General features: G+C 44.5%; 1 protein-coding gene across 1 annotated transcript in view; it reads right to left on the bottom strand.

Annotated features, from left to right (window-relative positions):
• LOC126273337 (uncharacterized) overlaps positions 1-22,377 on the bottom strand; it is a 443,662-nt gene extending 421,285 nt beyond the window's left edge. The window contains exons 1-2 of the mRNA XM_049976884.1: positions 22,315-22,377; positions 9,410-9,647 (exon numbers count right to left, since the gene is read on the bottom strand). Of these exons, the coding sequence (XP_049832841.1) occupies positions 9,410-9,647; positions 22,315-22,377 (301 nt within the window). The remainder of the gene's footprint in view (positions 1-9,409; positions 9,648-22,314) is intronic.
• Between the last annotated feature and the right edge of the window lie 2,125 nt (positions 22,378-24,502).

Below are 24,502 nucleotides of genomic sequence, written 5' to 3'. Positions count from 1 at the left end.
AGATTAGTTTCCCTAGCTGCTGTCGTCAGATGCGAATTATTTATCTTTAGTGGGTAACGTTTTATTATTAGATCAAGTACGCTAAAATTAGCAGAATATCATTCATTTTTAAAGACGGTAAGATGTACTGCTGTAATATTACTGCATACTATATTCAACATCTGCCACTATAGCGTGGAACGTTATTGGTAAGCTAAATATAACATCTTTTAATTTTTGCTAAAGTACAGAGAATATGAATTAAATTTTATTCTAAGAAGTAAGTGCTTGCTACGACAACAGTGGAAAAGAAAATAGCAGTGAACGTTGGAACACATTTTCTCAAATATCATTTGTTCAGTAAATGCTCGAAATTTCTGTGTGCAAATCGCAGACATAGTTGCGACTTGGCCCCAACCGATTTTATCCGTTTCCAAAACTTAAAGAACATCTTCTAGAATTCACTTTGATAGGGATGAAGCGGTGCAAGCAGAGGTGAGGTATTGGTTTTATGACCGGCCGATGTTGCCGAGCGGTTCTAGGCGCTTCAGTCTGGAACCGCGTGACCGCTACGGTCGCAGGTTCGAATCCTGCCTCGGGCATGGATGCGTGTGATGTCCTTAGGTTAGTTAAGTTTAAGTAGTTCTAAGTTCTAGGGGACTGATGACCTTAGATGTTAAGTCCCATAGTGCCAGAGCCATTTGAACCATGTTTCTCTCTGCATTCTGGAGAAGCGATATTGTAATGTTCGCCTGGCTATTCTGGTTCATGATTCCCATCTTCTTATAATGTCAGCTCAGACAGATTCTATACTGGGTGCTCTGCAAAGCCATAGCTGTCATTTCTGATGTTTACCGTCAGCAACTGATAGCTGCTATGTTTTCTGATACCCAGCCGGTTTGACGAAGCTTTTCTTACTCCGAACAACTGAAAGACCGAGATTTTCGTTATATTTTGGTGCTGCTGACGAGCGGTCTTCCTCGTTCTGCTATCTGGACTGGTTGGAAGCTATCAGTTTTGTTCACCTGAGCGAGACGTCGTTCAAGAATAGCAGAGACCCCCGAAATGGAAAGTATTCCTCGTGTAAAGACTAAAACGGTGTCGAAACTAAACTTGAGTCACTGTTTGAACTGGAGTAGACATAACGTTTTAGGTACGGAAAAGTTAACTATCTTCCGCAATGTTTATACTCATGACACCAACATTACGCACTGTTGCTGATTATCTCACTGTTGCACGAAACACGATAATGACAAAAAAATGATTCAAATGGCTCTGAGAACTATGGAACTTAACTTCTGAGGTCATCAGTCCCCTAGAGCTTAGAACTACTTGAACCTAACTAACCTAAGGACATCACATACATCCATGCCCGAGGCAGGATTCGAACCTGCGACCATAGACGATAATCACACTTCTATTTCACTGCCGGTACCCCTCTCGTTTCTAAAGATCCCTAACTGTAAGACTACAGCCTTAAACAACTGTTATAGACGAAGTTTTGTTAACTCGTATATAGGAGAGTCTGACAGAACCACCAAACTGCGGAACCATGTCGATAGTTCTATACCTGATTCACTACTCTCGCGTAGGAAGCGCTGTAGAAGACTAAGTGTGTGATGACTTAGTGACATAATTTAGTAATAATTTAATCTACAATATACCCCACAAGTCAACTTACGGTGTGTGGCGGAGAAGACATTTCCTTTTCTTCCATGTTCGCCCCTGAACAGTGCTTGGGAAGACGATTGTCTATAGACCTTCGAATAAGCTTTAATTTCTTTTTGTCGTCGTGCTCATTTCGCGAGGTGTGTATTGGAGGAAGTAATACGATAGCTGGCTCTTCTTGCGATGTACGCCCTCTTAATGTCAACAGCAAATCTCTCAGATATTGTCTGTTATGGAGAAGAGCGTGTGGTGGGGAAGTGGCGTTTCCCGGAAGAACGTTACAACTGCTGTACAGAAATACTAGGAAGCAGTTCCCCGTCTAGCAGCGGAGCGCAGCGTTCAGTGATGTATTTTCCTGTGCGTTTCCTGCACTAGTTTTATTATTTGCTATTTTCTGTCCCGTGCAGTGTTAACGCAGCTAGTGAAAAATACGCCCTCCCTCCTTGCGGCTGTTACTACGCTCCAGTATCACCCCTGATGTAAACGGCGCTCTGTGAAAGGGTCTGTATAACATTCTGAAACACCTGTAGGGGCTGATTGTGACTCAAGTGGGCAGACGGAGTGGAGACTCGGCTGTCGGCTCTTCAGCTTACTGAAAGGCTATCAACGACTCTTTTGTTTGCCGCAGGAGTTTATTGAGCATTCCCGTAAACGCTCTCGCCCCTACTATACGATCTCGTGGTTAAATTTGCCGCTCTTTGTTGGGTCTCATCTGTCCAGTCTATCAATTCAGCTTGGTCGCAGGCAGATGAGCAATACACAGGAATAAAACAATAGTCTTTCAAGCCATTTCTTTCGTGGGTTTTTCCCTTAATATCCTTCCAATGCATTACAGAATGATTTCTTGTTCTACGATTTCTTTTGTCTGGTCAATCGACTATGACGTTCCGGAGGGTAGCTCGCAGGTACTTATGGTTGTTACTGTTTCCAGGGATTTTTTCGCCAAGACTGTAATCGAAACGCAATAGACTTTTAGCATGTTTATGTACAATGCGTTACATTTATTTACTTTCAGGGTTAACTGCCAGTCGCGGCTCCAGTCATACATCCTCCGCAGGTGTTCCTGCAACTCTCGAGTGTTTCAGCGCCACAATTTTACTACAGCCAATACCATCGTCGGTAAATAGCCTTCTGGAGCTTCCCTCTGGTTCATTAACATATGTTGTAAACAGTAACGGTCCTATCACACTTCCTTGAGGAACCCTTGAGATTACATCTGCCGAATTCCAACAGCTAGGTAGTTATGACTCCATTCTCAAATCGGCTTCGTGACTTGAGAAGCTCGTAATCTATTGAAATGACAGTTAGGACCTGTACCGAATGCCTTTCGGAAGCCAAAGAATACGGCATCAACCGGAGCACCGATATCTAAGGCGCTCTGGATTTCATGGCGAACACAGCGGGAGATGTTTCGCACGGCCTCGGTATCCAGAATCCATGTCAATTTTTATAGATATATGGGCCGTTCCAAACTTTTTTTCCGACTGAGAGCGTTGCTGTAACGTACGCGCAACGTAGTGCGACTAGCATGCGTGTGTATAAGCACCGACGTGTAGGTAGGGAATCAGTGTGACATTCGTGTCTTTCCGACAGACGTGCGGTAAATGAAGAAACGTAAACTATGGCATCATTGTTACCAAATCCGCCCAGACAAAACCATGCTGCTGCTATTCTTTTCTTGGCTGCCAAAGGACAAACGCCGGTAGACATCCATCGGGGAATGGTGTATGTGTATGGGGCAGCATGTCTGTCGAAAACCACCGTTGTGCACGGTGCGCCAAGTACCGTTCTGGGTGCTGCTGCTCCATGACAACACAGCACGTTCTGATATCGCACATGTTCGTAAAGCAGAAGTTACGTCAGCACAAGTGGGAGACACTCGAACAATCGCCCTGTAGTCCTCATCTCTCCCCATAGATTGTCACGCCTTCCCTGAAAAAGACTTTGAAGGGTCGACGATTCCTGTCGGACAAAAATGGGCTGCACGTGGTTACGAACTTCTACATGCAGCAGGACACGATGTTTTACCAATTGGACATATTCGGCATGGGGCTTCTTAGTGATGATTGTCTGAATGCTCATGACGATATTGTCTGACTGGCATACCGATTCTGTATTGTATGGCCTTAGAACGGAAATTTCTTGATATCCCCTTATAAATTTTTCGTTCCGTAAAAATTTTGTAATACGTGAATATAAAATATGTTCTGTAATTCTACTACAGACTGACTTCATCCTATAGGCCTATGATTATGTGGAACTACTAACAGTTAAATTTGATCAGCTACAGTCAAGAATAGTACAAAAACAGTTATGTTACTTTCGCTGTATTACGTTAAAATGTGGTTAAGCTAAGCTTAATTCCTTTGCGCTATTTTGCATGCCGCGTCCTTGTGGAGTGGGAAGAAATTGTGTGTTGTCTACGGCTTGTAATTTGACACGTAAGATATTAAGCCAGTATACAGAATCACACATTTATGCTACAGCGAGCGTACCGGCCGAGGTGGTACTTTGGATTACACACTGGAATCGTATTTTTGAGGACACTTGTTCAGATCCCCGTGCTTCCACCTACATTCAGGTTTTCCGTCCGCTGCCTACGGCACTCAATGCAAAAGAGAGGAAGGAACCAGTGGATTTATTCTTCCATCTTTAAGCCAGTACGAGCTTGGTTCAGCCTCTACTGACGTCGGCGGTACAGTAAGACTTAATTTTCGTTCCTTTTACAGCGAGCTTCAGGAATGTCTAATGACCGCGTTAGGGATCATACGTGGTCGCGGACATAAAAGGCGAGTAAGTTTCACGAGATTATCGTCCTGACGTTGTTCCTCTTGTGTGTGGTTGCTGGTGGAGAGGCTTTGATCTAACAAAATGGGTGCCTAATTTACGTTGTTCACTCTTAATCTCAATTCGAAGCTTGTCAATAACTACAGCAATTAGTAATGAAATTTTATATACATACACGAGGGGTATGTATATTTTTTTAAGCAGAGTTCCGGGTCACCATATTACTCACCACATTTTTGGCCACAAAGCATAATTTTTCAACACAATCTCCTTTCAACGCGAAGGCCTTACGCCACCTTACTGGTCCTATATGCCCGCTTGGTTCGACATTGGAGCCAACATCAATAACCTTCCCATCATCCACTCACTGTTTCACACGGAGTGCATCCGCCATTGAGACAAAAAGGTGGAACGTGGAAGGTGTGAGATCCGGGCTGTAGGGTGGATGAGGAACAACAGTCCAGTGATGTTTTGTGAGCTCCTCTCGTTTGCGCAGACTTGTATGAGGCTTTAAGTTCTCATTTATGGAGTAGGAGAAGTTAGTTTGAATTTTTGTAGCGATGAACACGTTGAAGTTGTTTCTTCAATTTTCTAAGGGTACCACAATACACTTCAGAATTGATCGTTTGTATCATGAAGGTGGGCGTCAAACAGAATGATCCCTTCAAAGTGTTAAAAGGCCGTCGCCATGATTTTATTGGCTGAAGGTGCGGCTTTGAACTTTTACTTCGGAGAAGAAGTGGTGTGACGCTACCCAGTGAATTGACGTTTTGTTCCTGGCTCGAAGTGATGAATCTATGTTTCATTATGTGTGAAGATGTTGGACAAAAAATTGTCACAATCATGTCTGCACGTTCCAACTTTGCGGTAGCACAGCTGTGTGCGGGGGACAAATTTGGGGGACTTTGTTACGCTGGTGACAGACGCCCTGCCCAACGACTCACAGTGCTTTTGATCACTGCCAGTTCTCCGAAACGTTCTGCAAACGCCTATGAATATCTGTGATGCTACGGTTTTCCGCCAAAAAGCTCAATCACAGCTTTCATTTCGGAACGCGCCTCCGTTACAGACGTCATTCTGAAGGCGCGGTAACTTACCGAAACTGCAGAAGCTTAAGCGGGAATATTCCACTATATCCCACAACAAATTCCATAATTTTTCAACCGAAATCGTCAGAGAAAAAATCGTGTTGCACTACTTATTGAATGCCTCTCGTATTTTGGTGATGACGATCAACTCACAATTTTTGCAGAATACTATTAACTATTAGTAGTGCTGTTTTCAGTAAATGGTTACCACAATGGAGTTTCAGTATACTGTTCAATCGCCATGTACAACAAATTTTATTGTATTTACGTCTCGTAAATGGCAGAGCGATTCCCTAGTGAGCTGAGGATTGCTGACTACACGTAACAAATGGCAAATAAAAGTAGGAACTGGAGTAACATTTCAGTTGAGATACTGTTATCCGCTTAGTTACGTAACGAGTTCACGATAAACGTCCATTCAGCTCGGCGCCACGCGCGAACTCGCCTGATAACCCAAAGGTTCAGTCAGTACCCACTCAAGACGGAAGCATTTGAAACATTACTCCATCTCACGCATAGTCGAACTTTGCTTGCAGCAATTTTCGTTTTGCTAGAAAGCGTATAGGGAAATTCAGTTAAGAAGAACCAAGAACAATTACACTTCACTTGCGAAATGAAGGCACTACAGTAAGATTTTGGTGCAACAGTGCGATTCGTACAACAGTAACTCATTTAGATTTTCCAGCAGAAGACGCCATATGAGAAACTGCTCACATGCCCATCTTCTTGCAGAATCAGCTATTATTTTAATTTGATTCAGGTGTGAGTCTGCAGGTCATTATGTCTATGTACGTGATATTTGTGAACAAAGCTTTGAGATATGGAAACGTGGTTACCAAGAACTCGTTGTATGGAAAGGGAAAAGTACTTTTCTCTAGAATTAACACTTTCCGTTTTTTATTTCTTACGTAGATATTGCAGAAACATTATTTCTTCTAAATGGAACGACAAACTGTTTTAATGACGTCGGCGATGACTTAAGATACACTGTTGTGCAAAACTTCAGGTCAGAAGTAACTTTCGCATGCTGTATCACTGCCAAGTAACATAGCTCGATTAAACTTGGGCCATACACAGACAGAAGTGCTACGGTATAGCAGAGAAGACAACAAGGAAATACGGAAAGAGACGAACAGAAATGCCACTTTTATCCAAAAAAACAGTAAATACACTGAAGTCACCGCGATTCGTTATAGTCCCTTGGACATTAAAAAGGAGACGTGGTTGGTACGGAGTTCTCGTGGCAGGGTGTTCTATTCCTACACCAGGGCCACTCGCAACTGCTGGAGGGTCGTTGGTGCATGTGGACACGCTGTAATACCTTTCCCAACACCTCCCGCACGTGCTCTATGGGATTTGAGTCGGGAGAACGGGCAGGCCAATCCACTCGCCCAATAGCCTCTTGTTCCGAGAGCTCCTCCACAGGAGCTGTCCCATACGATCAGGGGTGTCATCCATGATGTTCCGGCGTAACGACAAGCGCTGGCACGATGATCAAGAACGGAAGAGCAGACTCGGATGTGAGGCGTCAGCCAATAGCACTCTGACGAACCCCTCTCTAGGACGACACCAAGACAGGAGCGGCCTCTACAAGAAGAGAATATAAGCGCCACGCCGCCTAGTCGCGGCCCGAATGTTGATTCGTAATGTAGTTAGTAGCCATGTTCCCTCGTGCCTGCAACCTGGACTTCCACCACCGCACGGTGGTATGGGACTTCAAGTCCCACCACCAAACTTTCATCGTGCACTGCCGCAATGTCTTTGGAATGACATCATAGTCTAATTGAACAGTTTTACCATCCACCAAGACAGTAAGTCCGTGAGCCACCAGTGACGCTGTATATATATATAAGCCGCGGCCGGAGTGGAAGACGAGCCGTCATAAAAACGCTACGGCAGTGATGTACGAATCATAATATTTTGCTTGCAATGAAATTGCCTACACCGAAGGACATTGATTATTTGCATGTCGCCATTTGTTTGCGACACACCTTTGGGAATACGCAAAGTTAGGCATTATCAGTGTAACTTACTGTAATAGAGACCATTAATACGATATGCTTGAATTGTTGTCTAGCGATCCGAGGAAACAGGTTCCTAGGTACCCTATGTTAGACGAGTGAGCAAAACACAATACGTAAAAATGAAGTCAGGGCTGAATGGACCCCGGGAAAGACGCACGTGCGGAAGAACTACGGTACCGCAATAACGTGGCCAGCTGAGTGTGACGTATTCAGCGATGTGAAGGTCATTACGCTAGTGTGGCGTTATGACTCCGTATACCAGAGCACCTGGAGCATCCGAACGATCACGTTCGACAGTGTTCCTGGTTGCATTACGTAACCTCATATGGCGAGAGATGGGAAGACGTAGGATTATTTGTGTGAAGTAATTTAATTCACAGCCTGAAGCATTATCACAAATACATGTTAATGGGATTCTGAACCAGATACTGGAGAAGCAAACGATAATTTCGGTTATTTATAAGACTTTTATTGAACTGAAAAGATACAGTGCTTTACCAAATACCAAGGTAGCATGTCAACAGTAGAAAAATGGCAAACGAAAACGTTAAACGCCACTTATAAATTGTCTGATTAGAACGAGCTAAAAGCTCGTCAGTTGTACATTGTCTGAGCTCAAGAGCAGTCGGCGCACAACCATAGCGCTTTCATTGTTTACACAGTAGTGCCGGCACTCGAGGAAGTGGTGGCTCTTCAAGAGACGAACGAAATGCTTGTGAGGAGGAATTTTTACAGTTGGGTCACGTGAGGTTCTCACCCCTTTCTTGCTATATTTCAATGGTTATTAGCGGTCGCAAACTTAAGTAACGGTAATAAGAAACTATACGACATGAGATGAAGAATTCAGGTATAGGTAAACAAGGGAGGATTAAGAGCTGTGATTGCACATCCAGTACCAATACTGTGTCCGTGTTTCGGTTTTTTATGCAGTTTGGTTGCTGTTAATTGTTACTTAATAAATGGTGGTATGCAGGTGGTTCATATTCAAAAACGCACAAGGTTTTATATGCAAATTTAGTCACTGTTTATTATTTGTGGAATACGAAAGAGCATTCGATCGCAAAAATTTTGCTTTATTTTATTTCCGGTTTCGGTCTATGAACTCATCATCAGACGCATCTAGAAAAGAAAAAAAAACGTTGAAATTTACGAACGAGAGCATAATGATAGCGTATAATAATAGTAATGGTAGTAGCATTAAAATTCATGATCTGAAATAGTTAAAAGGCAGCATTAATGTCTTTCAGGAAATTGCAATAAGAGAAAAATTTGAGCCATAACAAGCTTCGGTTCGCACTCGTTGTCATCATTACCTCCACAATACTATTTCCAATCTAGTTGGTTCTGTTTTGGAAATCTCCGGATGAAAATTAGTTGAAACATGCTATACGACAATCGCTGTTTCTTACGTCACGTGCAATAGTTAGCCTTACCATTTGAGCACCTATAAAAGAAAGAGAACTTTCTTTCTATTTCTCTGAGTTCTTTAACTAACGTGGAGCATCTTCAGATCAATTGTAGTTGCAGAAGAACCCGTCAAATTTTATGTACTATGTGCAACCTCCCTGATTAATATCCTTCTTTTCGTCCTCTTTCCACTTGCTATCCACCGTCAACATTTATTTTATTTTTAGTAACACTTAATTTTAACATAAAACTCTTCCGCAAAATTCCTCTTGCCTCCCCTCACGACGCGGATAACAGACTCACTCAATTAAGAAATGCACCCGCGTCAATTGGTAAAACTAGCATTGTGAGGACTGTAAAGGGCAATGAGAGTACGCCTCCCAAAGAAACTGGCCTCTGTAGACAGTGGTAGGCCTACAGCCAGGAGAGAGCCCGGGCGGCAGAGGGCGGACTCACCGACGTAGGCGTGCGCGGCGGCGGCGGCGGCGAGCAGCGGCACGAGGACGGGCAGCCAGCGCGGGGGTCCGTGCGGCGGCGCCATGGTGCGCCGCGGGCGGCAGCTGGCGCGCGACTGCCCGCCGCCTGCACCCAGCTGCGGACCCACGCCGAGCGCAGCGCCGCCGTTCGATACGTCGCCGGCGCCAACCGCGGCCGCGGCCGCCTCTCTCCGCGTAGCAGGTTGCCGCCTGCGTTCCTGCACAGCCGCACCCGCCGTCTACAGCTCACAAGGGCGCCGTGCCAACTTCCAGTCACCGGGGTGATTCATACTGACAAGATGTTGAGGACACGATTAGGACTTCGACATACGTAAACAGGAAGACGCAACTGTCAAGCGTTTTCGAGAAAAGAAAACGTGAAAATTTTAGGCCGGCTGAAATATAGCGGGACGATTATTGAACTATATGATAAAAATAAAAAAAAAACGTAAATTACTTACAGACTACGGCGAACACATACTTCATTGAGCATGTAAACGTCACAGCAGACATTCGCATTTAGGTTATGGAATGTTCGATGTGCCTGCCATCATTGGCGATGATACGGCGCAGACGAATAACGGAATTCTGCATGACCCGCTGAGGTGTAGAAACATCGATTCTGTCGCTGACCTCCTGAATGGCCGTTTTCAGCTCACCAATGCTTTTGGGCACTTTTATTTTCACAAGTCCGTCTTGATCACATAGATTTCTTTACACTTTATGACCGGTTTCGGCTTATCGCCATCTTCAGATCGTTAGAATATTCTGATATAAATCATCGTCAAGTTAAACGTGTGACGCACATCTTTAACTTGACGAAGATTTACATCAGAATATTTTAACAATCTGAAGATGGCGATAAGCCGAAACCGGTCATAAAGTGTAAATAAATATGTGATCAAGACGGACTTGTGAAAATAAAAGCGCTTAAGAAAATTATCACGGACTCATACACAGACTTTATGTCTTCAATTGATAAATGCTTTTGGGGTTATTGCTGTACACCTTGTCTTTAATATAGCCCCATAAAAAGGAGTCGCATTGTAATCCCTGACAATACTCGTTAAAGCCCGTGCTATGCTACGTGAGTGGGATTCATCTCATGAGAAAGGATTTTCGCATAGATATCGACCGCTTGTGCCTGAATGGTGGCAAATCAGACTTACATATACTCTGTAATAACAATGATACGTCAAGCAAGTTCGAAATGCAATCATATGTCAGGCTGGATCTAAAGCAAACTAGAAGATGCTACCATTGTTACAATAATACGGTCGCCAGCCTAATTAGGCGTTAACTGAGTTTCTTTCCTGTACAAGTTGGTATATATTCATGAAAAACAACAAGTTGTCACAGTGCATAATATAGTAGAATTTTAGAACCACAAAATCTATTGAACTGATAGTTTCACGTTCTGTACTGATATGGAAAACCATGAATACTTAACACTACACTATAATGTTTACTACAAAACTTTATACTGTCTATTAATCTGATTAAAATCGGGCACAGGTTACCCTAGATATTGTGCTTTCATGCCACACACAAAATGTCAATTTTGACAAAGATAGAACACTGATAAATTTTGACTTTTACAGTGACTAACTTTTGCTGGTCAAACCAATTTAGAACACTTCAGAATTCAAATGAATGAAGGGGGGACCCTGAAACTGTTATGATCGCTGTATTTTAATAAAATGAATACTGGATTTATTATTCATTCAAGATTTCCAGTATATAAGTTACTAGTCTTTTCATCTTATTTACTGCTCATTTAAATGCCTTTTAAATCTGTCTCAAAATAATAAACTTCATTACTATATCAATATTATCTTTCGACTTTGTTAGACCTTCGCTATTCATTTACTGGTTCATCAACAAAAAATTTCGTTAAACACCATTCTAATATAGCTAGTTCTACAAATAATTATTATTAACACAACTTTTAATTTTCATTTCGGGACACTTGGATTGCACAACGTTTGGAAAGGACCCTGTCTAGGTTAGTTGTGAGGATAATTAAATGATGGAAAAGTTCTGGTAAAATTTAGGTTATTATTGCACCAACCAAACACAGTTCACTCTCTGATTCATACGAATAAAGCACTAAAAGTTTCAACCTGCTAGTATCGATGAGGCGGTTGGTGGGCGGCAAGATGGCGAGGCACAGAGCACACATACAACCACAGCTATGGCTCTTGATGTATCGGCACTTTAATTCTTCTTAGCGCCGCAATACTTTTCCACTTAGTGCCTCTGGAATTTTGCCATGCTGTGTGGGCGTTGAAACGGCATACCCGAGGCTCAGTGAAGCTATGTCTTCCAGGAGAGCCTCCTCGCTCCAGAAGGTGTTGCTCAAACCAGTCCCAAACTCCAACTACTACTGTGCCCGTTGTGCCGTGCAGAGCCCGCGCGCATTTTCCCGCGCTCGCCTGCCATCCACCTTTCACCGCTCCCTGACAGACCGAGTATTCACCCGAGGTTTTGCGTTCGACATATCCTAACACATTGCCTACGTAAGGACCAGACACAGTAACAATTTTAAACATCTTACAACAGTTTCAACATTTGTTACATTTCAATTCTATTACAATATTACTTGACATTTGACATAAACATTAATATTCACATTGAAACTTATTTACAGTTTTCTTAACATAATGGCGTGGAACAAAAAGAAATGAAATCATAACATCAATTACACAAGTTTATCGTAAAATCAGATGAAAAGAATTACTTAAATGTACAGTAGTACAGAGTCGTTGTTGTTACAGCACATATTCAGATCCGGAGAATCTGAGCCAGTGACCTCTGGGTACCTAAGAGCCAGAATGCGGTCCCCAAAGTGCTCCTTCAGGACATGAAACTCGCTCCCGCTTCGATGGGTTTAAGCTCCGTCTTGTGTGAACCAAATCTTGTGGAATTCAGGATCACTTTGGATAATGGGGATGAAATCATCTTCCATAACCTTCATGTGCCGTTCAGTAGTCAAAATGCCATCAAGGAATATCACACCGATTATTCCGTGACTGGATGTTGTACACCACACAGTCACCCGTTGAGGGTAAAGACACTTCTCGATCGCGAAATGTGGATTCTCAGTCCCCCAAATGTGGATGCTTGTGGACTGCTTGTTGACGAACCCGTCCCAATGAAAATGGAATTTGTCGCTAAACAAAACCACGTATGCGCAAACTAATTCCCGTCATATCCCGCGGCCAGCCGTGCAGGTTGGACGTAGTAACTCAAACCGTTCAGAAGTTAGGACGGTTTCATTTCATATAGTTCAATAATTGTCACCCTGTACTTGGTGTAGCCTTTAACATTCAACGAGTCCGCACCTGAATGAGTAAGCGGTTAGTTCCTAATCGCGAGGCCCCTCGATCGTATCTGGTTATCGATACTCCTTTCTTTATTTCATTCTCACGTTACTCTCCCAGCGCGCAGTGTTAAAGTAATCCCTCCCAAATGTACCCCGTATTCTGGCAAGCAAGCGAGGAACTTAATGAACGACAATAAAATTGGGCGTATTCCTACGAATAGACTAGAGAGGCAGCTTCTAGAGAAAATTCAATCAGCAGTAGAGTATCAGTCGTTTGTACCAATATTCGTTGATATTCTTCGGCACGCGTCGCGCGCCGCAACATTGTGTGATGACTGAGTACCAGGTTTTTTTTTGCAATAGACATATTGAAACATCATGTTTTCCTGATTCTGCGATCAGTATCGCACTGATTCCTGCAGTTCTGCTTAGGTCACATATTATACTTGCCACAAATCTAGGTACAATAATATATACTTGCCACAAATCTAGGTACAATAATATAAGTGAAATGACTGTACTGACGCCGGCCGGAGTGGCCGTGCGGTTCTAGGCGCTACAGTCTGAAGCCTACGGTCGCAGGTTAGACTCCTGCCTTGGGCATGGATGTGTGTCATGTCCTTAGGTTAGTTAGGCTTAATTTGTTCTACGTTCTAGGCGACTGATGACCTCAGAAGTTAAGTGGCATAGTGCTCAGAGCCATTGAACCATTTTTGACTGTACTGATTTGGTCAAAAGCTCTCGGGTATACCTTTTTTATTTCCCGTCTCCTTACGCAGAATGTTTTCTCTTCCTATTCCAGGATAAATATTATGTGAATAATAAATGAATAATTAAATATTGATTATTTCCACAGTCATGATAAATATTTTCTTAGAATTACGCAGGAATGAAAAACAGCAGGAGCGATGAGATTCGATCTATAAACCTCGCATTTATGAAACTACGAGCTTCCTTGCTCGACTGCTGACTGCTTCAATAATTGTGATCATACAAAATACACACTGAAGAGTCAAAGAAACGGGTACACCTGCCTAATATCGTGTAGGGTCCCAGCGAGCATGCAGAAATGCTGCAACACGACGTGGCATGGACTCGACTAATACCTTAAGTAATGCTAGAGGGAACTGACGCCATGAATCCTGCAGGGCTGTCCATAAATCCTTAAGAGTACGAGAAGATGAAGATCTCTTCTGAGCAGCACTCTGCAAGGCATCCCAGATATGCTTAATAATGTTTGTGTCTGGGTAGTGTAGTGGCCAGCGGTAGGGTTTAAACTCAGAAGTGTATTCCTGGAGCCACTCTGTAGCAATTCTGGACGTATCGGGTGTCGCATTCTCCTGCTGGATTTGCCCAAGTCCGTCGTAATGCATAATGGACATGAATGGATGCAGGTGACCAGACAAGATGCTTACGACGTGTCACCTGTCAGAGTCGTATCTAGACGTATCAGGCGTCCCATATCACTCCAACTGCACACGCGCCACACCATTAAAGAGCCTCCACCAGCTTGAAGAGTCCTGTGTTGAGATGCAGGGTCCATGGATTCATGAGGTTGTCTCCATACTCGTACATGTCCATCTGCTTGATACAATTTGGAACGAGACTCATCCACCAGCAATATGTTTACAGCCATCAACAGTCCAGTGTCGGTGTTGACGATCGCAAACGAGGCGTAAAGCTTTGTATCGTGCAGTCGTCAATGATACATTAGTGGGCCTTCGGCTCCGAAAGCCAATATCGATGTTTCGCACACTGACACATTTTGATGGCCCAGCATTGAAATCTGCAGAAATTTGCGGAAAGGTTTCACTTCTGTCACTCTGAACGATTCTCTTCAGTCGTCGTTGCCCCTTTCTTACAGGATCTTTTTCCGGCCACAGCGATGTCGGAGGTTTGATGTTTTACCGGATTTCTGATATTCTCAATATACTCGTGAAATTGTGGTACGGGAAATCCCCACTCCACCGCTACCTCGGAGATGCTGTGTCCCATCGCTCTTGCGCCGACTATAACACCACGTTCAAACTCACTTAAATTTTGATAACCTACTATTGTAGCAGCAGTAGCTGATCTAACAACTGCGCCAGACACTTGTTGTCTTATACAGCCGTTGGCGGCCACAACGCCGTATTCTGCCTGTTTACACACCTCTATTTTGAATTCGCATGCCTATACCAGTTTGTTTGGCGCTACAGTGTATAAGCATGCCTAAAATTTTCTAGCTCAATCTTCTCGAAAACGATTGAGGGTCCGTATGTTTTAAGTCCTAGTTGTGTCCTACGCACCCAGTCAATACGAATGAGATCGGTGAGAAGAAGTTCTTACGGCCTCGTCGTCAGAGGTATACAAGGAAGAGGGCAGTATCTCGTCAGAAGGGGCGCAGCATACGTGCTGACATTGAAAAACCAAAAATCAGGACATTTTGTTTTGAAAATCAGGAGAACCAGGAAATATGAATGACCAACAAGTCACGGCTGATTTTCGAATAAATCCAAAACGACTCATTTGAGTAGTTCGCTATGACGTTACAAAGCTACACAGGATGAACATTAATAAAGCCGACAAACTGTAGGGGCGGATTCCTGACTGCAAATTGAGGAACATAGGTTCTACGATTATCTGCTCAGAAGTGGATGGTGTGAGTAGCGAAAGAACAAATTGTCCCACAACACAGTACAGAGCTGCATCGCATCCACATCACAACAACTGTTCAAAGTGGCCTCCATGGGATTGCAGGAGATAGGGAAAGTACCGGTTGTCACGTAGAATACATATTATCGTCATTGGCTAACCGCACGCTGGTGGACCACTTGCCTGGAGCTTGTACTAGGGTCCGTCTCACTACCCTGTGAAATCTGGTCCTCCAAATCTGGTGTACGCACATTCTGCAGCCTCCGTGCACGTTTATCTCTCTGCAAGCACCCATGATCACACAATTTTTTTATTTATTGGGTTTCTATTCGCTCCCCCCCCCCCTCCCCAAAGGGGGGGGAGGAGGCTGGCAGCAGCCTAGGGCACCGCTCTTCAGCCTTACGGGTTATTTAAGAACAGAATAAGAAGAAACTAACAATAAAAGCAATCGTTAAAAAACGGTGACTTTTTAAACTATTAGGTGGCAGGAAGTTGTGTAAGTTAAAAATATAGAAACAAAGAGTTGGTGACACTAATTAAGACACACAGTAATCAAACAGACAATTAAAGAAATGGCGACAGTCTGATTTCTGTTAAGAGATAAAAATGACACCTAGCGACAGTATGGTTACTGTTCGCAACACTCGAAAAACATACACAATACTTAACACACAGATAGACACACCACAGACTAAGGCAGATGGGGGGAGGGGGAGGACCAAGACACCTGAGGGGGAAAAAGTAGGAGGACAGGAAAAAGCAAAAAGGGGGGAAGCCAATGCAGGGAGAAGAGATATAAAGGAAGGGGCAGGATAGTGCGAGAGGGGTGGGGAAGGCAGAGGAGGGGAATGCAAAAGGACTTGGGTCAGAGAAGGGAGTCAAAGAGAGGGTAGGTGGGGAAGAAACAGGATAGAAGGGAGGGGTAAGAGGGAGTCTGGGAATAGGACAGAGGTAGGGAGGGGAGGTGAGGTTCAGAGTTGGTAGGAGGGATGACATGATCACACAAACGATTTTTTTTTCCTTTCTTGTATTTTCAGTTCCCCATCTGGGGTGGGATGGCAGCAGCATAGGCACTTCTCTTCAGCCAAGAGACATTACACATAGACAGGAAGACATTTAAAACCGTATAAAGAAGAAAACATGGTAGTACATAGAAAAAAGGTGGAACATACGAGAAGAAAGGATACAAAAAGCGTTGACTGTAAATCAGAGGGAAAAATCTAAAAACGTAGTTGACACAAAACACACACACACACGCTGTAAGGATTAAAAGACACCAGGCAAAGTACGGCAGGAGCATAAAGAGTCACAAAACTGTTAAAATAGCCAAGCAACAGATGAAGCACACAATCGAAACCACATCACATTATGGCACTGTATAATGGCACTGAACACAACACTAGTACAGCACACTTGATGATGGATAAACACCTAGAACGAGCTGCCAGGAGTGGGGGACAAGGGAGAAGAGAAAAGGAGGTGAGTAGCAGAGGAGAGAAAGGGGGATGAGGTGGAGGGCACGTCGAAGAGGGTCATGGGAGAAGGATGGGGGAGGAAAACAGCCAAAGAGGGGTGCAGAGACTCAGGGGGGTAGGAGGAAAATCCACTCTGGGAGAAGGAGGGGAGGGGACAAAGGGGGCCCTGGGGAGGGGCGGGAGAAGGCCAGGCTACAGTTGGTAGGAAGGGTAGATGTCACAGTGAAGTTCAACATCCAGGACGGGGAGGTGCTGGAAAATGCCCTGATGAAGGAGATGGAGTGTGTAGAGGTGGAGAGAAGAAGGGATACAGCGATGGAGGTGCGGCAATGAGCGATGGGTGGGAAGGAAGGAGAAAACCAGGGGACAGGGGGGAGGGGACAGGCCTGCAGACAATTTAATGGATGCAGAAGGGGATAAGGTAATACAGGAGTCTTGTGGGGGAAGGAAGGCAAATACAGTAGGCAAAATGGAGTATGGGGCATTGTAGGATTCCGAGGGCCTTATAAAAGTGTGCGTGTGTGTGTGGGGGGGGGGGGGGGCAAGGATCCAGGCAACGCTGGCATAACAGAGGATAGGACACATGAGGGATTTGTGGGTGTGGAGGATAGTGGAAGGATGCAATCCCTATATCTGGCCAGACAGGAGTTTCAGGAGTTAGAGGTGGGAATGGGCTTTCTGCTGGTTGGCTCTGGGCACTATCGGACTTAACATGTGTGGTCATTAGTCCCCTAGAAGTTAGAAGTACTTAAACCTAACTAACCTAAGGACATCACACACATCCATGCCCGAGGCAGGATTCGAACCTGCGACCGTAACGGTCATGCGGTCCCACACTGAAGCGCCTAGAACCGCACGGCCACACTGGCCAGCTTTTCTGCTGGTTGGTTAGGAGAGGAGGGGTCCAGGTGAGATGACGGTCGACGGTGAGGCTAAGGTATCTCAAGATGGGGGTGAGCTGTATGGGACGATCATAAATTGATAGGTAGAAATCATGGAGAAGGAAGGAGCTGGTGGTGCGGGCTATGATGATAGCCTGGGTTTTTGAGGGGTTGATACGAAGGAACCACTGGTTACACCAAGTGGTGAACTGGTGAAGGTGCGTTGAGACCGTTGAACACATAAACGACCAAAAAGGGCTCTAAATATTGTTTGATGTGGTTGGAGTCTGTGAGCATATCTGATTTTGTATAGCCGTGATGCCCCTCGACAGTTTCCATCTGGTTGACGGCACACAAACACCATCTCGGCTTGTTCCCGACACGAATACCGGACCATTCTGCTTCTTATAACACTCTGCGCCAATAACATAGGCTGCAACACACGAGGAATACAAGACATGTGGTAAGAGAATGTGTCATTCGTCTGCTCCATTTATCGTGACAACGATGCATTTCCGGACAGATGTTCGCTGAACCTTTTTTCCTCCATTTCGCGTTAGAAATCCGTCCCTGCAGTTTGTAGCGTTTATTAACGTTCACCCTATATAATGACCATAAGAACACAAATGGAAATACTCAAACAGGATATGTAAATCGTGCGAGACCTCCTGATTTCTATGACATGTGTAGATTAGTCGATTTTAATGGGCAAACGAATTCCAACAGCTGACAAAAGAAACTGAAATGGCAGGTTTTCAGAACAAATATCTACGGTTTCACGGAGAGTAGAAAAAATCGGGAGAAATAATGGAATAATCGGGAGGTGGGAGAAAAAGTGAAAAATCGTCAGTCTTCTGACTAAACCGGGAGATTTGGCAGGTATGGATGCAGTAACAGAAGAACAGGTTGATCACGAGAGCTCAGTTATTTCGAACGTGGACTTGTCACGGGACGCCACCGGCGTAACAAATCCAAAGACGTTCGAAGCCATCTAAAGGTGCCGAAGTGACTGTTCGTGATGAAGTGAAAACGCGAAGGTAGAACCAGAGCTAAACCAAAGTCAGGCAAACCGCGTACTGACAACAGAGATCGTCGAACCTTGTGAAATGTGGTTGTAAGAAATCGCATAAAATTAGCGAAAGGAATCACTCGTGAGTTCTAAAGTACTACCAGCAGTCCCTCTAGCATAATGACTGTGTTTAGGGAATCAAAAAGACCGCCGAACAATGATCGAGCAGCTCCTCATAAGCCGTACACATTTCTGCAGTCAGTGCTAAGCGGCACTTAAAGTGATGTACAGGGTGACGCCACTTAATAGCTGATAACTGGAAACGAGCGACTGGGAGTTGCATGCCGTTGCGATTCGATGGACGGAGCTTGGGTTCGGCGAACGCTAGGGCCATCGTGGGCAAGGCCAACAGTGGATTATGGAGGAGGTGGTGATGCGGACTGAAGCGTGTTATTCATGGTTAGGGTGTGGTCCCCTTCTTGCGCTGAAGAGAACGCTACATGCGGACACATTTTACAGCATCGAGTGCCGCGTACAGCAGGAGAGAAGTTCGGATACTATGACTGTTTCTGTCCCTGTCATAAAGCAGCATTTGTCAAGACAATGATTTGTGGACAATTCCGTCCCTCAAATGGGCCGGCCTGCCCAGAGTCCTGACTTGAAACGAACGGAACACCTTTCAGACGATGTAGAACATTGACTGCTCTCCGCATATGACTACTTTCTCTGGTTTAAGCTCTTGACAAAGACCTGGCTCACATTCCTTCAGAGACATACACATCACCGGAATTGTACCCAACAGAGTTAAAGCCGTTGTAAAGGCGAAGGGTAGACACATCCCATTTTAATGTCCTTTAACAAGTGGCTGGATATGGTTCAAATGGCTCTGAGCACTATGGGACTTAACTTCTGAGGTCATCAGTCCCCTAGAACTTAGAACTACTTAAACCTAACTAACCTAAGGACATCACACACATCCATGCCCGAGGCAGGATTCGAACCTGCGACCGTAGCGATCGCGCGGTTCCAGACTGTAGCGCCTAGAACCGCTCACCCACTCCAGCCGGCAAGTGTCTGGATACTTCAGATAGTGTTTCTGGTGAATGACGTCGGAAGATCTGTCAGACTGTCGGAGGACGATTCTGTTGTCAACGGGAAGGCTGCCATGTCAGAAGACTAAAGCAAAAGGTTCGGCGATGGTGCAGGGACTAGACACTGAGCATAAATATACGAGGGTGAGTCAAATGAAAACCTTAAATATTTTTTAAAATATTATTTACTATGCAGAATTTGAAAAAGCTGTATCACTTTTTAACATAATCTGCCCCACGCTCAATGCAAGTCCTCCAGCGCTTACAAAGTGCATAAATTCCCTTAGAAAAAAATCCTTTTGGTAGTCCACGCAACCACTCATGCACCGCGTTGCGTACCTCTTCATCAGAATGGAACTTCTTTCCTCCAGTTGCGTCTTTGAGTGGTCCAAACATACGGAAATTACTTGGTGATCAGAAATGGCGCCATTCCTTGCTCGCTGTCTTCGTTTCCGGTTGGTGGAAGTGAACCCAGGTTTCGTTCCCAGCAACGATTCTTGCAAGGAAGTCGTCACCTTCTCGTTCAAAGTGCCGAAGAAGTTCTTCACAAGCATCAACACGTCGTTCACTTTTTTCAGGAGTCAGCTGATGTGGCACCCATCCTGCAGACACTCTGTGCAACTAGAGCACATCATGCACAATGTGGTGTGCTGACCCATCACTAATCTATAAACTTGCTGCAATGTTCTTCATTGTCACTCGGCGGTTTTCCTTCACTATGGCTCGGACTGCTGCAATGTTCTGTGGAGTCACAACTCGTTGTGCCTGACCTGGACGAGGAGCATCTTCCACTGAAGTCACACCATTTGCAAACTTCCTACTACAATCCTAGACTTGCTGCTGTGACAAACGTGCATCATCGTACTGAACCTTCATTCGTCGATGAATTTCAATAGGTTTCACACCTCCACTACACAAAAACCGGATAACAGAACGCTGTTCTTCTCCAATGACTCTTAGCAGAATATGGAATCGGTGGGTTCAAGAGGATAATACGGAACGCCGTGCTGGATCCCAACGGCCTCGTATCACTGGCAGTCGAGAAAGACAGGCATCTTATCCGCATGACTGTAACGGATTGTGCTGCCACGTCTCGCTCCCTGAGTCAACAGATGGGGACGTTTGCAAGACAACAACCATCTGCACGAACAGTTGGACGACGTTTGCAGCAGCAGGGACTATCAGCTCGGAGACCATGGCTGCGGTTACCCTTGACGCTGCATCACAGGCACGAGCGCCTGAGATTGTGTACTCAACGACGAACCTGGGTGCACGAATAGCAAAACGTCATTTTTTAGGATGAATCCAGCTTCTGTTTACAGCATCATGATTGTCACATCCGTGTTTGGCGACATCGTGGTGAACGCACATTGGAAGCGTGTATTCGTCATCGCCATACTGGCGTATCACCCGGCGTGATGGTATGGGGTGCCATTGGTTACACGTCTCGGTCACGTCTTGTTCGCATTGACGGCACTTTGAACAGTGAAAGTTACATTTCAGATGTGTTACTACCCGCGGATCTACCCTTCATTTGATCCCTGCCAAACCCTACATTTCAGCAGGATAGTACACGACCGCATGTTGCAGGTCCAGTACAGGCCTTTCTGGATTCAGAAAATGTTCGACTGCTGCCCTGGCCAGCTGATTCTTCTGATCTCTCACCAATTGAAAACGTCTGATCAATGGTGGCCGAACAACTGGCTCGTCACAATACGCCAGTCACTATTCTTGATGAACTGCGGTATCGCGTTGAAGCTGCATGGGCAGCTGTACCTGTACACGCCATCCAAGCTCTGTTTGACTCAATGCCCAGGCGTATCAAGGCCGTTGTTACGGCCAGAGGTGGTTGTTCTGGGTACTGATTACTCAGGACCTATGCACCCAAATTGCGTGAAAATGTAATCACATGTCAGTTATACTAAAATAAATTTGTCCAATGAATACCCTTTTATCATCTGCATTTCTTCTTGGTGTAGCAATTTTAATGGCCATTAGTGTAGTTGCAGCGATGTCCATACCGCTGCTGCCTTTAATTCATCTGATGATAACCCATTGACCGACAGTGCGATTGACTCTCCTTTCAGAAACAATTTTAGAATCAGTCGGCGTTTGATCAATTTCCTTGCTTAAATTAAAGAAGTAAGTATGGGGCAAGCTGTCACATACTACCACTATCTTCACATCAAACCATCTCGAGCAGAGCTGTCTTTATCGGAGTTCACGGCCTTAGTTGTTAGTTCCATATATTGCGTATGTTATATACGTTGCAGATTTTTTCTGTGTGTTTTAGTAGTGGAGATCGGGAATGTAAATGACGTGAGGGTAGCGACTCCAGCCCGATTTGACCTTCAGTCCTCTGCTGAATGAAAGACGTACACTTGCAATCCGTGAGCCTCCCCCCCCCCCCCCCCCCCCCCCGGTCCCTTCACCGTCAAATCTATGGCGCTGCAGGGCCCGGCCTGTTTACGTCATCACTCTTTTCAATGACGGCATCAGCCCTATCACTGACTTCATCATTAGCATGTGACATGCCACACCCCCTTCTTCCCCCTTCCCTTACAGCTCCTTCTGCCCTCTCCAGCCAATCTTGGTGTAGTATTGACATGAGCCTGCTATCCACAACTTAGTACTACAGGGGCCTAAAATTATTATTATTATTATTATTATTATTGCGTCTGAACTCTTGGTTCAAATGGTTCAAATGGCTCTGAGCACTATGGTACTTAACATCTGAGGTCATCAGTCCCCTAGGACTTAGAACTACTTAAACCTAACCTAAGGACATCACACACATCCATGCCCGAGGTAGGATTCGAACCTGCGACCGTAGCGGTCGCTCGGTTGCGGACTGAAGCGCCTAGAGCCGCTCGCGTCTGAGCTCTTGTCATTTTGGTCGAGGGAATTCGCGGATAGGTTGCAGTCTCTTTCCTCAGAAGGTGGGGAACGACCAAGTCACACAACACTGGGCATAACGGTGCATTCCGTTCGCCAGTCTGAGGATTAAGCCCCTGGCTTATGCAGATGCTGGAGACACTCGGGTGAAGCTTGTGGGTCTCTCGTATGACTCAAAGAAGGACTGTATTTTCAGTGTTGTGGCGTACGCTACTGTCAGGTACTCGGCTAGTGGGTCTGTGTTTAAGGGCTGGCCCGCCAGCTCATAACACCTGGAGAAAGCTCACTATTCTTCAACAAGTCAGGCCTGCTGCTGTGGGGATGAAACCTGGCGGAGTCCCGTCATGTTTGCTTGGCGTTTTAGGAATTCTGAGTCGTAAAAAAAAAAAAAAAAGGAGAGGAAGTTCTGAATCGTCTATCGCCTCTTGACGTCAGATGGAAATTTTCTCAACAAACTTTGAAAGGGAGTGTGCCCTGGCTGACCGTCTAGTTGATATAATGCGTGTGGGGAAATGATTAAATATGGCAGTTTCACGCCACTGGATAGAAGGAAGTAAAAGTTCCGGGTTGGTGTTTGCTGCCGTTCCAGCGCAAACGGATGAGTCGAGTGGCGGGGCGCACGATCGAGTGTTCTTGGACCTGTCATCTTAGAGGCGGCTTCATGTGTTCGATCGCTGAGGCACTGATCATTCTGGTGTTCTGCGCTGGAACGTCATCCAAGCGACTTAGCGCAATCCGCAGATTCTGGAATGGTGCGGTTCTCGTCCTGGCCTTCATCTTCTCGTCCATCGAGACGACAAGAGATTGGTGAGCGTATTGTGCAGCACTGGGTCGTTAGGTGAGAATTTGACATTTTATAAGGGTACAGCGACGTTATATTCCAGTTACGAAGATAGGTTGATTTTGCTTTAGTTCGATAACCGACAACTGGTTAGTAAAATACAGATTCTTAGGATTTATTCATTATCCTTCAACGGAAGTCACACCTGTGCTGATTAATTGTTTTTTTTGTGTAAAAAGACCAACTTCTGTAATATCACCAGTTCATTTTGAATTGAATTTCGTTTTAAGTAGGTAGTCTTCCCTTAACGTTATTTTCATTATCAGTCGTTTTTAAAATATAGTTATTAATTGATTATAAAGCAATTCGTCACCTTACGATCTCATATTAGGGTCAAATTTCAGATAGCGTCTTTCCATTGTGTTAAGTGAATCAACATTGAGACTTAAGCGGCATGTTGGAGTCTAGTCGGTCGCTGACTCTTAACGATTTCTAAGCTCACACAAGTTGGGTACTGTACGATTTTTTTTATGCTTTTTCTTATAATGTTTGTACAATCAATGTTCATTTATTTTATACGGTGTTTCATATAAAATATTTTGAAATTCAATGTTTTTAATTCAATATTTTTATATTTTCGTACACTGCCTTAAATTCAACGTTTTTACATTTCAGTGTAGTCTCTTACACACACTCTAGCTACAACAAGGAATATTCAGATTTTAAATTGTGCAATGTCTTTTTTTTATTTTCACTATCTGAGCAATTATGATGGACACTTCTTGATCACAAACAAATTAAATTATGTCAGTTTCCATCAAAAAGTATGAATTCCACATATAACATCATTAAGTGCTAGACTTATAGTGTGCACTGCACAATGGAAGTATTTTACAGTATTTTGTCTCTGTTGAATTCTCGCTCCGATATCTTTGTGTATTCCTGTCATATTGGCACAACTATCACAACCCTCATCACAGTT

Source organism: Schistocerca gregaria, chromosome 5, assembly GCF_023897955.1.
Source record: "Schistocerca gregaria isolate iqSchGreg1 chromosome 5, iqSchGreg1.2, whole genome shotgun sequence".
Taxonomy (NCBI): Eukaryota; Metazoa; Arthropoda; class Insecta; order Orthoptera; family Acrididae; genus Schistocerca; species Schistocerca gregaria.
This window is presented reverse-complemented; position numbering and strand designations above follow the sequence as displayed.